Source organism: Amblyomma mixtum, chromosome 4 (assembly GCF_055824585.1).
Source record: "Amblyomma mixtum isolate Tamu chromosome 4, ASM5582458v1, whole genome shotgun sequence".
NCBI classification, from domain to species: domain Eukaryota; kingdom Metazoa; phylum Arthropoda; class Arachnida; order Ixodida; family Ixodidae; genus Amblyomma; species Amblyomma mixtum.
The window spans coordinates 159,515,248-159,530,763 of NC_143015.1; the positions used below are offsets into that span (position 1 = coordinate 159,515,248).

At 50.4% G+C, this 15,516-nt stretch overlaps 1 protein-coding gene across 1 annotated transcript in view; it reads left to right on the forward strand.

The window, feature by feature from the left end:
- LOC149348989 (protein argonaute-2-like) overlaps positions 1-15,516 on the forward strand; it is a 78,312-nt gene that overhangs the window by 2,108 nt on the left and 60,688 nt on the right. The window contains exons 2-4 of the mRNA XM_089541083.1: positions 2,512-4,528; positions 7,095-7,224; positions 10,515-11,194. Coding sequence (XP_089397209.1) covers positions 2,512-4,528; positions 7,095-7,224; positions 10,515-11,194 — 2,827 coding nt within the window. The remainder of the gene's footprint in view (positions 1-2,511; positions 4,529-7,094; positions 7,225-10,514; positions 11,195-15,516) is intronic.

The following is a 15,516-nucleotide window of genomic DNA, read 5'->3' on the forward strand; positions in this document are numbered from 1 at the left end:
GCTGCCTTAGCACATGGTTTGGCTGATAAGACATCTACAGGGTTTAATATGTTGCATTTCTGATGGGCAAATGTAAAGGTGGGCTGCTTTCTGCCGGCCACCCCCGCTTTAGGAAATGGAATGTTCCTGGCACTCTCGCTATCGGCGTACTCGGCAACAATAGCGCCCCGTGTCGCGATTTTTTCGCTCCGGTCATGATTCACTTGTGCCATTCTTCCGTTGCAGCTGTACTACACCACTAACAATGCTATGGAAAAACCGCTGTTCTAACTAAAGCCTGTTTCTAAAAATTGTGTAGTCTCAGGTGAAACACCCTGTATAAACATGGTCGTAGGCGGGACGCGGTATGTTGCAAACTACGCCGTGACAGACTTCCGGACCGACGCCTCTTACGTAATCCAGTGCATTCTGCAGTTTGCTTCAGGGACCATAGCGCGCGCCATGCACTGTTAGTGTGCGCAGAGTGCTGGCCAGGACTTCCCTTATTGCTAGGGCCTATGTGATAGCGGCAGGGGAGTGGATCGCGCTGGACTAGTTAAACGCTTCTCTACACATGCCACAAAAGCAGCTGGGTACGCTTCGCGCGCAAGTTCTCGCCGTACAACCTGCCGTTTCTTGGTTTTCAGGGTAGTCGCAATGGCGTTCTACTCTGTGGCACCAGGACGCTGGAATTTATTTTCGTTTACCAGTTGCACATTTTAAGGCGCAAGCCTTTCGTGCCTCTTCGTTGTCGACAGAAGGTTGTCAGCACAGGTGTCCCGCTTTTCTAGTCAGACCAGAAGAGTCTTTGTGCACGATGGGATTCGAACCACCATCCTTCCGTTCCGCAGCCGAGTGATAATGCTTAAGGGAAATAAATAGAGCACAAGAGAAGACGGGACAAGCGAGGAGACACAGACAAGCGCTAACTTTCAACAGACGGTTTATTGCAAAATCGGGAGCAAATATACACATGTCCAGATAGGCAACAAAGCCTATCTGTTGCCTATCTGGACATGTGTATATTTGCTCCCGATTTTGCAATAAACAGTCTGTTGAAAGTTAGCGCTTGTCTGTGTCTCCTCGCTTGTCCCGTCTTCTCTTGTGCGCTATTTATTTCCCTTAAGTATGTCATGCCAACATGCCCAAGCCTCGTCTCTTCTGAGTGATAATGGCTACGCTGCTTTCTGCCAACGCATAATGCCACGTATCCTTGTAGTGTCTGTTCGTTCTCCCTCAAGGCCGCAGGAAAGGGGTTCAAGCAATGCAGAAAGTTGAGCGAGTTGGTAATACATGTTGAACTGAAACACATAAAAACACATTATGTGTTTCTTCCCGAGTAACAAACTAGTTGATGTCAAGCGTTTGTCCAGTGTGCTTCTTGTCCCTGTCTTCTAATTGCGCTTTGCTAAGTTCATCAGGAAAGGGGTGTTATTTTTCTTCGTCACACCCATGAAGACCTGCATCTACGTTTTTCCGGATTACTCTAGATCTTGGCCTGTTATCTCGGTTTTCTTGCCGGCTTAAAACTGAGCGATGCCGCGAGCGGCAGGCATTCGTAGTTCGACAACTGACGAGCACATTTGTTGCTTACGCCACTGCCGTGCTGTTTAGTTCTTTTGCGGGCGCAAGTCAGCCCAAACAAAGCTTCGTTTGCAAGCCTTGTTACTGTGCTCCTGACCGCTGGACTGCCGTCACTACAACGTGACAATATGTAGTTCTCCTTGTCTAGGACGCTAGACAGTGTTTGCAGAAAGGCGTCGAATCGGACGGATGCCTCCCAAACGCCCTCCAGTGCCTCCAGCATTTAAGATTCACAAACTGTGTACTTAATTAACATCTTAACCATACATCAGTGACACAAGCAGCAACACCGCGCTAAATGCTTTCACCGAACTTAAGGCCAGCAAAGTGACCCCCTGAATTTTTCGAAGTTGCAATGTCTTCCAATGTGGCCATCTGCAATCGCGTTCTGCTAGCACGTACTCCAAAGCAGGGAGTAATAAAGAAGCACGCTGTCCTCTAGGGCACTCCTTTCAATGGAGGGGGGTGCACTGGTGAACCTATTCCCTTTTTACACCCATATAGGTCTTTTCCTGTTTAGTGTACAGAAAGGGTACTTCACCATTCGCTTCTGCAGTGACTAACCCGTTCGCTTATGCCGGGTGTTTCGCCCGTTTTATTTTTTTAGGCTCTTTTTGAGTTAGCAGATTTATTTTGGCATAGCGTTGTCGGCGCTGTTGCGCATCGGATTGCGGCTAACTTTTGCGCTGGTTGACTACTATTGAATAACTAACTTAACTTATTCTATGTCGCCTTCTTTAGAGGCGTGTGGCCCACAGTAAATATTGACCCTATCGCTTCTCAAAATTTTGCAACCGTAGTTCCCTTCGGCGCGGTGGCGCTATTTTTTTCAGCAGCGATCGTCACGCAGTGCAGTTCGGCAGCGCAAACCTTCTCTTGTTCTTTGTTCGCATCTTATTCCGTCGCTCTTTTCCACGCAATTTTCCACGCAATTGGTGTTCTTTGCAGACAAACACACTCGTGACGGCCAGGGACCTTCCCGGCCTACGCAGCGGCGTTCCGTCGAGACCGAGCAGACAGCCTACCCACAGCGCGGAGGTGCTGGCAACCAAGAGGCCATCCATGCGGCCTCGTCTGCCACACCTGTCGCTGCCCAACAGCCGGTCCGCCAGCCTGGCGGTGCTGCGGCAAGAGAGACCCTCGGCATGGGCGCCGTACGGAAAGCCTTGCCCGCCACATCACCTACTTCTAGCGTTCCGCAGCAGACGGCGCCGTTTCCCCCGAGATCGGGATACGGCCGATTGGGGAGAACTGTACACCTGTTGGCCAATCACTTTGCAATGGAGCTTCCACACGGCAACGTGTTCCACTACGATGTCTCAATCCGGTCCTCTCCAAACGTGGAAGCAGCGGCACCTGCGGCACCTGCGGAACAGCCTGTCTGCCTCAGCGCCCGAATCAACAGGGTGATCATAAAGACCCTCGTGAAAGACCACAGTGAAATGCGGCAAAATAAGCCAGTATTCGACGGCCGGAAGAACTTGTACTCGCGGGAGGAGCTGCCGTTCAGGGAGCGGCAGTTCGCAGTTCAGTTCGATGGGGATGGCCGGAACCGGGAGTTCAACGTTACCGTTAAGTATGCGGCCACTGTGAGCGTGGATGCGCTGCATGATTTGTACAGCGGGAAGCGTTCGGCTGTACCGCAAGAGGCGATTCAGGCGCTTGATATCATCGTGAGGTACGGCCCTTCCATCAAATTTACCCCCGTTGGTCGGTCCATCTTCACTGGGCGACCGCAATACCCGTATCTTGGAAGCGGCTGCGAAGCGTGGTACGGCTACTACACGAGCGTACGGCCTGCTCAATCGATGTGCATGCTCAATGTTGACCGCGCAGTAGCGGCTTTCTATGAGGCCATTCCAGTTACGGACTTTATGGTGCAGCTTTTTTCCGAATTAGCTCGTGCTACGTTCACGTTCACCAGTTCCTCGCGGCTCACTGCGTCTCAGTGCGAAGCGCTCTCAAATGAGCTGAAAGACTTGAAAGTTCAAACCTCTCATTTGGCCCCCGCACGGCATTATCGAGTGGTCGGGGTGACTCGTGCATCGGCCGAGGAGCTGAGCTTCAAATTGAAAGACAACAGTATGACGACGGTGGCAGACTACTTCCGTAATCAATACAATAAGTGCACGGAGTTCACCAATTTACCCTGCATTCAGTCTGGCACCCCGCAGAGGCCCGTCTACCTTCCGCTCGAGGCATGCCGCATAGTGGAGGGACAGCCCTACAGGAAGAAGCTCAACGAGAGCATGACCGCACAAATGGTCTCGCATACCAGACAAGCTCCGGAGGAACGCTTTGCGTCCATCAGAGCGTCTGTCAAAAAGGTATTGGAGGAGAGCGCGCCTTACCTGAAAAGGTTCGACATCACGGTGGACACAAAGCCAACCGAGGTGCTAGGTCGCGTCCTAGATCCCCCGTCACTGGTCTTTAAGGGCAAGACTCTGTCTAACCGGGCCGGCAAATGGACCGCCGCTGACATCCGGCTCTTAGAGGCCAAGCACGTTCAGAAGTGGGCAATTCTGGGCGTGAACTGTGGGAACAAGGTTGTCCCTAACCTGATATCAATGCTCAAGGCAGCTGCACAGATCTTCGGTATGAGAGTCACCGACCCCGTTTGCGACCCTGTGTGGATAGACGTCGATAGAAGGGACATTTTAGAAGCGCTACGTCATCTGAAGGCCAGAAACGTGGAACTCGTAGTCGTCCTGCTCGGGGGTAAGACGCCGCCCTACGCCGACGTCAAGGAGGCAGCGGAGGTACAGGTGGGGATTCGCACTCAGTGCATCCTGGAGCAAAATGCGTGGAGTACCAGCTCTGCTCTGTTTCTCAACGTGCTCATGAAGATAAATGCCAAACTAGGCGGGATCAACAACGGGCTCCGGAGAGAGGACAAGCCACCAGAGCTCAAACAGCTTGCCATGATCATTGGCGCCGACGTAACTCACCCAGCGCCGGGGGACAGGTGAGCCACTTTTCGCCTCCTTGCGATGCTCTGTCCCATCGATTTGTAGTAAAAACTGGAGTTCACTACGGCGACCCGCATGGGCAGAATGCGAAGGCATTGACGCCTGCTCGGCACTCGTCGCCTCTTTGCCTCTTTTTCTTTGTGTTTACTGAATTAGCGTAATTGTGATTTTATTACATATCGCTTTATTTACTGCTTATACAGCCTTTTATCTCAGTCAACCATTTGTTTTTTTTTTCAAATCTAGCCGCCGTGGTTACTTGTACACTTACTCTATCACCGTCCAACCTATTTAACTGTCAAATTGCTTCTACTCATAACTAACGAGTTAATCTGTCATTGATACTTTTCTGTTCAATTTATCACTCGCTTCTTTCACTCCTTTGCCTATTCTCATTTTGTCCTCTACGGCTGTTTTCTCGGCCACGTTTTTTAGACCCACTCGTGTGACGCTACCTCTACTACTAATAAGTAAAAATCGGTAATCATTACTATCACCTCACATTCATACTTCCTGTCGGTAGTAACTATGTCGGTTTCGACGGTAGGAGTTTCAGTTTAGTTGCCGTATAGAAGTAATTCAGTTTCTCCTGGCATCACCACATCTAGCAAGAGCCGATCGATTTTTACTCAATAAAATTGGGGTCGGCGTCCTCTCAATGTGCTTTGTTCGGTATTGCGCACAAAAAATATGAAATTTGCCGATTGCATTCTGTGTACGACGTAGTTATGGTTTGGTCAGATGTTTGGCCAACTGCAGTTCCCGATTCGAGTTATTGATCAATTCGCTCTCGCCCTACCATAAGCTTGCCGTCCCGCTTAGATCAGTTGCTAGAGCGCCTGCTCTGGTGCAGCGGTGGTCCCGGGTTCGAACCCCGGACCGGGGCGAATTTTTCATTAATTATGAAGTTTCTGAGAAAGCTGTATGGCTTTCCTCTATAGCCGTATGGCTGCACTCGGGTGGCTGTCAGAGTAATTACTTCTTCATTACAGTCATGATTTATTTAACCATCAAAATCGTAGTGCCGCGCTGGTTACCTTGTAGCTCATTCGAGTCTCCTTAACTAGTTTCACGTTTAGTAACTTCTCTCGGTAGTTGGTTCTATCCCACTGACGTCAAGCCGACGCGGAGAGTCAGTGGTTCTGGCGCTCGGCTGCTGACCTGAAAGACGCGGGTTCGATCCCGGCCGCCACGGTCGAATTTCGATGGAGGCTGAATGCTACAGGCCCGTGTACTGTGTCATGTCAGTGCCCATTAAAGAACGCCAGGTGGTCTAAACCATCCGGAGCCCTTCACTACGGCGTCCCTCATAGCCTGAGTCGCTTTGGGACGTTAAACCTACATAAACGCCAACCTTCCAACGTACACTGCCTCTGAATAAACTAAGTGTTAGTTGCGCTCGCACTGTCGTCCTGTCTTTTTGTAGCTGGTTTTTGCTCAAATCGTAGTTGCAAGGACCAACCTGTTCCGCATCGAACCCGCAGATGAGGATGCTTAGCACTTTGCCCCCAGCTGCCTCTCGCAAGGCGTCGAACCTTGTTACCGGTGGATATAATCTTCAACTTAGTTAGGCTTTAGTTAAAGGAGTATAGACTTCTCATTTCAGTGGCATGTTTCCTTCTCTGTGTGATGCATTCACAATAGTCTTCTGCAACCGCAATGTGGTGTTCGCCCCCGACTGCTCATCAATTTTTATTATAATTTTTCTGTGGTGTTCCATCTGTTTCAACAGCCTGTGGCTGTGGCTCAACGGTGGCTGTGGCGTCAGTGTGGTTGTATGTCCCGTGCGGCATGTGAAAAGCTGCGCACTAACCGCTGCTTCAATTCACTACAGTGCTGACGCCTGCCTTCCTCAAGAGCCAGAATGACAACGAATGTGGTAGTTTCCGGCGATTACATTGCAGTTTATCATTCCTCACGTGACCACTAACCACGCTTTGACTTGCGATTATAGATTACTTAGCGGCCCTAGGATAATACCACGTGGTTCATGCATGCGTAATATTGCGTTACGCACAAAACACTCACTCTAGAACTAGGGCAGAACTAGAGTACAGAGAACTAGGGTGCAGAACGGGCACTCTAGACAGATGTGAGCTCTCTCAATCTGTCCGTGTACATCCCATGAAAATGTAAAAGCAGTCCTTTTCTCAGCTTTGATTCGAATGCTCTCGGAATGTGTGGCGACAGGGTGACAGTAGGTGCATGTCCTGTGTCGACATTGCTGGAGGGCTTTGTTAAGATGAGATTAGCCTCCCGCTGCACACCCGCAATGTTTTTAACGGCTGTCGCGATTTTATGAAGTCTTTTCTTGTTCTGTCGTTGCGTTTGGTCCTCATATCTCACCCTTCTAGAAATATAACTTCAGTTGTTAGATAGCGCTCGTGTCTCGTTTCTTCCGCTACGTCCTGTGTTTCGCGCTGCTTTGGGATGAACCCGTTCCAACTTTCCCAGTTTTCTGTTCTCGTGAATGCGGTGCTCGGCGTCGCCAATGACTGCACGTGCTAACAGCAGGGACATTCGGCTTGCTTTTATGCGATGTACACTCGTTCCCGTGCGCAGGACGAGACCGTCCATTGCTGCCTGCGTGGCAAGTATGGACGACCATCCCGCCAAATACCGAGCGGCTGTCCGTGTCCAGATCCAGGAGCAGGAGGCCGTGGCCAGGGTGGAGATCATCGAAGACTTGAAGGTCAGTGGCGTATACAGATCTGTCTGCGCGCTTTTCTTCTGGAGAATAAAAATGGCTGAGACTTAACTTGGTTAAGCCTGGAGAATGCGAAGCATCATCGTGTCGCGTAATTTGGAGACACACAGCGACGGCGCGAGGTGGGCCCCCGTTTCTCCACTGGCGTGACGTCATCGTGTCACGTGGTGTGACATCGTCGTGTCACGTGATTTGGAGGCGCACAGCGACGGCGCGAGGTGGGCCCCCGTTTCTCTACTGTCGTGACGTCATCGTGTCACGTGGCGTGACGTCATGTATCACGTGATTTGGAGGCGCATAACCACGGTGAAGGGCTGAAGTGGTAGCTAAAGTAGTATGCTTCGCATAAAAATATTGCGGGGGGGGGGGGGGGGGGGGGAGAAGACTGTTACTGTGGAATTCTCTACTCCTAGAGCGCCGCACATCTTCCCCCTGGCAGTTATCAGCCCATAACCGTGGCCACGCCCTCTCCATCATCTTCGTACGATATATCTGCCCCGCCGTGGTGGCTCAGTGGTTACGGCGCTCGGCTGCTTACCCGAAAGACGCGGGCGGCCGCGGCGGCCGAATGTCCATGAAGGCGAAATTCTAGAGGCGCGTGCGCTGTGCGCTGTCAGTGCACGTTAAAGAACCCCAAGTGGTCTGGATTTCCGGAGGACCTCACTACGGCGTCCCTCATGGCCCGAGTCGCTTCGGGACGTTCAACCCCAATAAACCTAAACCAAACGTCCGTTCGGCTATATCCAGCGCCTGGGGCGACTCATCGACGAGCGCAGCTGACAAAAGGTGGAGCTGTTGGCGTGGCGGCGTCCAGCGCTGCTCCATCGCAAAGTCGGTGTGCGGCAGCTAGTGGAGGATGGCTCCCAAGCGGTGCAGCCGTAACACATAGGCAGTCATCGGCAGTCGAAGTAGCGCGACAAAGGCTTTCGCTTATAGCGCACTTTCGTCTGCCAAAGTGCCCCCTTAGTTTTTAGGTTAATTCTCGAATCCTGTGAACTTCAGATCGGTCAGTGCGGTATTCAAAAGCGCGCTCAGCAATTGAGTCTCGTCCTCCTTGGAAGTACAGAAGCCTTTGTGCAGACAACACGGTCCTGCGGTTTTCTTTGATTCAGAGAGCCTGCGACAACGCATCGAGGTTCGGCGATTGTGCGCGACCTGGGAGACCTCGGTATTTGTGGCGGTATGCTGGAATGCTATGTTCGCTGGGCGCAAAACCATCCGACTGTAAACTCGCGTCATGGTCGGATAGAAATGAGTTCATCTCCAGCGAAAGAATAGGTGGTTGTGCAGACGTCGCGAAAATGAGAAGAACACTGCTCCCACCATTCATCTGAATGACATTGCATGAAATTCGTTAATAGTATCGAGTTTCATTTAATTCCCTTAAAGCCGCTCTCCAAAAAGGGGGCCGCCCTTATCGTCTCATGTGTACAATGTCTTTCACTCCCGATTTTCTCCCTTTATTTCCTTATCCTATATTTGTAGTATACTTAGTGTACATTCTTTCTTTTTTATTTGAGACAATTTGGTACAAATTGGCTCAGGAGACAATAGCAAAAGGCCCTGATGGGGCCTGACTAGGCTATGCCCCCTTGACGGCACAAGTGTGCATATGATTACACATCATAAGCAGACCGAAGTAAAACACATCGATACAGAATACAGAAAGATACACACCGTCTTAGAAAAGGAAAGTAACTTATTTGAACTGTAATAAAGAAACATTTTCTTACGTACTGCATCAAGTTTATCAGTAAACAAAAATGTTTCACCAAGCAAAAATTTATGTGAAATGCAATCCAGTGTGCATAAGTAATGGAATATGACCTATAGTGCATGATGGTAATATAACATAATAAGATTAATAGCACCAAGCGTTGGCTCATCAGTTTAACCCATGCATCTCCTGCTCAGATAAAAATATTGCTTTAACTTGTTTTTTCGATTGAACAGGAGACACAACAAAAGTTATTAGGTTTAATATGTCAGTTGTGGTATTTGCGACGATAACTTCTGCAAGCCATAATTTGTATGTGATCTGGCCGTAACTATTTCGCTCTGTCTTAGTTCATACGGGGACTGTTTAGCTTGATAGTTTTCTTGAAATTTCAGTATATCTGCACGGTATTGGCGTAGCGCTTCCAGAGAATTTTTGTTTAAACAGTTGTTTTACATGCAGAATGCTATATTCGGTAAAATATGGGGCAGTGCTTTCCGTGTAGGGCACGTTTCCAATGGCCCGTATAGCTCGTTTTTGTAATGATCATAGGTATTTCATATTTGTCTCGGTTGTCGTTGGCCACACCAGAGAATAAATGAGACGCGAGTGGACAAGTATAATATATTTTACATTTCACCCCAGACGGGAGAAATGATCTTATTTTATTCAGTAAGCCAACTGCTCTAGCTATATCTGCTCTTAAGGCGTCGACATGAGGTGTTCATGACAGGTTTTCATGGAACACGATTCCTAGGAATCGGATCGTTGATGTGTGTTGAATGAATACTCCCTGAAATTCTATTGGTAAGGGTGGAAAATGTGTTGGTCCTTTCGACCTAAACAATATTTTGTAGTGCCTCATCCTGCCCGAAACCAACAGGCGAAAGCACAGTAGTTAAACATGCGGGAAATAGGAAAACTAAGTATAGCAGCTATTTCCCAACGGGAACTGAAACTCCCTTGGACGTACCGCGGACAATTAGGACGTTCATGGCACGTCCAAGAGATTACTAGTGTCCTCTGCGTTGTGTCGGGGTGGCTCGCCTCGTGCATAGAATGTCTGTAATGTTCTTGTGTCAGCGCTATCGCCCTCATTGCATACATAGGCCAGACATACCTTGCCCAGCAGCACAGCTAGTCAGCCCAATATTGAAAATGTGTTGTCGAAGGGGCAGGAATACGAGGAAAGGCAGCATATTGTGGCACCCTGGTCCTTCGTAGCACCGGCCTTTGACAAGCCATTCCCAATAATGGTTCAATTTTTGCTCCTCGGGATACCTGCTGGACATGCCGTTAATTACAACCAGCTTTCGCTGAATAATGCTCAAAGTCGGCATGCTTAGTTCATAAGAACGGTAAACTGGGCTAGTTGGTAGGAATTCATACTGAAAACTGCGCAAAAAACGAAGACACAGAACGAGAAGGCCTTCTCGTTCTGTGTCTTCGTTTTTTGCGCAGTTTTCAGTATGCTTAGTTCTACTTTTTTTTTTTTGGTTTACTTTTGTGCACCTTGCATTTGAGCGCAGCACCAAACTATTGTGCGTCGTTTTTGCAGGGGATGGTCAAAGAGCTCCTGGCCGCCTTTCGCAAGGCGAATAAGCATAGAAATCCGGACCAGATCATCTTCTACCGAGACGGGGTCAGTGAGGGTCAGTTCGCCACCGTGCGAGACCGGGAGCTGTCTGCAATTTACAGTGCCTGCCGAGAGTTCAGCCCGGACGGCTCGTGCAAGACGTCCGTGACGTTCATCGTCGTCCAGAAGCGTCACCGCACTCGCTTCATGACTGCAAAACCTAGCAAAGGTGGGCCGGGTAGCAAGCCTTCCAGCAATATTCCTGCCGGCACCACAGTCGACAGGGTGGTCACGCACCCCACAGACTTCGACTTCTTCCTCTGCAGTCACATTGGCATTATCGGCACCAGTAGACCTGCCCACTACTACGTCCTTCACGACGATTCAAGTTTTGGTGCAGACAATATCCAGAAGCTGAGCTATCACCTTTGCTACACCTACGCTCGTTGTGCCCGTAGTGTGAGCATACCAGCGCCAGTTTACTACGCCCACTTGGCGGCGTTCCGCGCGAAACAGCACATCGCTAGTGCATGCACCGTCCGGGTTCGGGAGAACGCCGGGCGGGAGAACGCCGGTCGGGACGTCCCTATCTGCTTATCCACCGAGCAGTACGAGAGAGCAGTGATGGTGAAAGACGAGTTGAAAGACACGATGTACTTTGTGTGAGTACTTCCGCCTTGATCGGACTGCTTTAGCATCGCATGATATTTTAATGACGCAATGAGTACTTTATGTCACTTGTGCAGTTCGCGCTGGGCAGTACGAGAGCCCACTCATGACTACTGGCGTAATGCAGAAGACCATGTATTCCACGCGAGTTCTTCGACATTTGGGCTACTTGAGCTTCGAATGATATATGGTTTTATGACTCGGAAATAAATCTCGCTTTTATCCTGCTTGTGCGATTCGTTTCCTGATCAGAAACTGCGAGCATTACGACTACCGGATTCTCTGGTGACTCCAGCTGCATGCGGCGATTATTCGCTCGAGTTGCAGATGTACACTGGGGCACGCTACAAAAAGGTGGTTCCCTGGAGGTAACATATCAACCAACTTGAGGGTACTGTTGGTGCTCCCGTCGCACTGAATATCAGGACATGGCGCACAAAGCACAAGCTCGTTGTGCAGAGTGTTCCGTATTTATCTGTCCGAGCTGTGAAAATACTTCTCCGCAAACTACTTTCCTGTTGGGCTCATGCACAGACCATAGGTTGGCTTACGAAGTGTGCGTTTTTCAACGAATTTCTTTTAAAAATAAGAACAACATTACAAGCAATCGACTACTAAAAAAAAAATCTCTGCCTCTCCCGTAACCGAGAGTAGAGTAAGCATGAAATGTTTACAGGCATAATGCGAAGCGCACGCGGACACGACGAGACGCAGGCTTGGCAAGAATGTATATGCAGCGCGTTCGAAACTGTCCGAAGTAGGTAGGTAGGTAGGAAAGACTTTAATTGCTCTAGAAAGGTGCTAGTAGCAGACGAGAAAGAAGAGGTCCATCTTCCTTCTCACAGGGTCGGTGCCCCTATTCCAGGGCTCCGCTGAGCTTCGCTGCTAGTTGGGCGTGCTGGATAAGACCTTGTTGGCAACCCAGATCGCCGCTGGAGAGCCGGCTCTCCCACTGTTCTGCACTCGGGTCTTTGCGAAAGTTGTCGTTTTTACTGCATTCCCACGTGATGTGGTACAACGATGGTTTGCTACCACACCACGGGCAAGTGTCCCGATATTGCGTCGGGTAAATCTTGCTAAGGATATGCAGGTTTGGGAATGTTCCTGTCTGCAATCTTCGCCAATACACTGCCTCTAGTTGATTTAGATCAGGATGAGGCGGCGGATAGCGGATCCGTACCCCCTTATAGTAGTTGAGAATGTCTGAGTACGTAGGGCTGACTCGGTCGGGTAGATCGTCCGATTGGGAGGAAGCTCGGCTCGTATACCCTCGAGCTACCTCGTCGGCGCGTTCGTTCCCGGCTATGTCGGTGTGTCCTGGCACCCAGTAAATGCTGTGTGTGACTTTTGGTGGGGTCGCGCTCTGGAGGAGCCGGAGCGCGGCGCGACCTATGCGGCCGTTCATGTAGTTACGGCACGCTTCTCTCGAATCTGTAAGGATGGTAAGGGACATGTTGCTTCGATAACCGGCTACCGCCGCTAGAGCTACGGCCAGCTCCTCCCCTTCGGTTACCGTGCAATCCCTCACTGAGGCGCTAGCTAATTCCTTTAAGTTCGAATCAATAACTACCGCCACTGTGCTGTTATGTGAGCTTCCTGTATACGGAGCCGCGTCCGTGTATACCGTTGTGGATTTTGTAGCTAGATTTTGTTGTACATACCTCGCCCGGGCTGCCCTACGGGCCGCATGCAAGTTGGGGTCCATGTTCCGGGGAAGGGAGCGAACCTTTAGCGTCTGGCGAATTGCGTCCGGTATGCTCGCAGTACGATTCTCGAATTCCGCAGTTCGGCCTAGCCCCAGTCGCCTAAGGAGCGAGCGCCCCGTAGGAGTCTGCTGGAGCCTAGCTAACTGCGTGACCAGTTGGGCTTCTTTGATCTCTTCGAAGGTGTTGTGAATTCCAAGAGCCAGTAGTTTTTCGTTGGAGGTGGTCATTGGTAGATGCAGGGCAGTCTTGTAAGCTTTGCGGAGTATGGTATCTGCACTATCCACTTCTCCTTTGTTGAGGCTGAAGTACGGGAGGGCGTAACCCACGCGACTGACCACCAGGCTCTGAACCAGGCGCAGGGTATCCCCCTCTCGCATGCCGCTCCGCTTCTGCGACACGCGCGTGATCATTCTGGCGACCTGAGTGGTCGATTGCTTGAGAAGGCCGAGCGTATGGCCGCATCGCTGGTTGCTCTGCAGCCACATTCCCAAGACTCGTATCTTGTCTCGTTCGGGAATTAGCTGTCCTTCGAGGGAGACATTGAGGGGCGTAGAGGCGAAAGCGTTTTCAGCACCACTTTGCGTATGTGACACTGGTGATGTTACCACTGGATTACGTCGCACATAATTCATGACAAAGTAATGACAAATTACTGATTAGTGTGTAATGACTGATTAATGACTAAATATTAATAAACTGCTAATTAATGACGCTTAAGCTTCGCCTTTAGGAGTGGAACGCGACAGCGTGTTGTAGCGCTGCCAGGCAGTCCGCGGAACGCCACCACCCCTTCGGCGTGATGCTTCGTCCTTTGAACGCGACGCTTTTTGAGGAAAGGAAATTACGCAGTAATTCTCTGCCATCTCGGTGGACACCCGAGCCGCACCTTACAGGAAGGTAGGAACGCCACCACCCGTTCGGCGCGAAGCTACCGGCGCTTGTATGCCGGTCCTGTAGGAGGGCTTAGAGGGTCTCGTTAAATCTCGTACGGTGCCCGGATGTGGCATGTATGTGCTTTTTGCATGCGTTATTAGAAATCGGAAATTATAATTCCGTGCATTATCAAACGCACAGCCCGACTGATATCTTGATAAACATTGAGAAGGCACTGGCAGCAGTTACTTTTTGTGACTCGTTTGGAGACCAACCGGCGCTTGCATGCCGGTCGCGTAGGAGGGCTTAGAGTGTCTCGTTAAATCTCGTTAAGTCTCGTACGGTGCCCGGATGTTCTCGTTTCAGAGCCCGGATGAGTGGCTCTCGGTCTCGGCGTGACGTCACCACACTGCCGACAACGGGAGCTAAAAGCATTTCATGCTTAAAATGACGGCAGATTACGTTACGCCTTAGGAAGATACTGAATACATTAAATTTGACAGTATGTGTTAGCAAGAAGTGGCCGGATTCTTTTCGAATAAAGAAAACAGGTTTAATTTAAGACTTAAGGATACAAGAATGAGATAACCGGATTACTGATACGTAGGAGGTTCGGCGGATCTGCAGAGTTGGGAGGGCCTCGCCGAGGCGCCTCTCGGTCATCTCTCCTTCCCAAGCTGTTGTTGTTGTTGTTGTGACTGAGAGAAGGATGAAGAGGAAATTGCACGGGCCTGCTACTGGCTCGAGCCAAGCCACCACCGCTGCCACGTGCAGATAGAGGAGAGTTAAAAGATCAGAGGAAAGAGAAAAAGGAAAGAAAAGACGCGCGTCGCAGCAACAACTGCGTCCGCCGGAGCGGACGCTGCTCAAAAAGAAGCGGCCGAAGCCGCGCTCGCCGAAGCGAGAACAGATACTCCTCGCCATGGAGGAATGCTCCTCGCGGCCGAAGCCGCCTCTCTCCTCCTTCCCAAGCTGCAGCGGTGGAACGGTGGCCCCTCAGAATTGGCCAATCCAAGGCAGCGCTCGACGGCAGTCCGAAAGGACCAACCAGCGACCGCGCGGCCAACCGCTTCAAATTTTGCCGCGCGCGGTGGCGTCCGGGAGAGGAGGAAACGGCGCCTCGCTGTCTGGCCTCTTGCGACAAGTCCAGGCGTGTCGCTTGAAGATGCCTCTCCTTACGACTCCGCTGCCGTAAGGCGCAGCATCGTGGCTTGTCAAGGGGGACGCTCGTAGGAGAAAGTTAGGATGCGGGGCGCCTCGTGGTCGCTGAGCAGGAGCGTTAAATGTCGTGTGCTGGCGTGTTGGGGCCGCGTGGCTCGTAAGAAATGTGAATGCTGACATATGTAATTTATTCGAAGAATGGGCGCTATGTCCATGGACGTTTTAATGTCCGTTGGTGCATAGCTCTGAGAGTTGGTAACAGTTCATTGTGGGTGGTAAAGCGTGAAAAAAGGCGACAGACAAAATGGAAGCTCACACGGACGAGCGCTGACTCTCAACTAACTCCTTGACACACATTTTATACATCTTTTCGTGTGGCAATAATCAGCCTATAGCGCTTGCGCACAGCACTTTCAAGATGTATAAGGATACAACAATGGAAACTCATTTGCCATGTGGTGATCCTCTGTGCCCCCCCCCCCCCTCTTTCTATCCAAAGTTATCAAAAAGAACCATTGACCAATAAGTCTGGGTAACACATTGTAGCTGGTTCTTTAGGATTAAATATGCTTCCA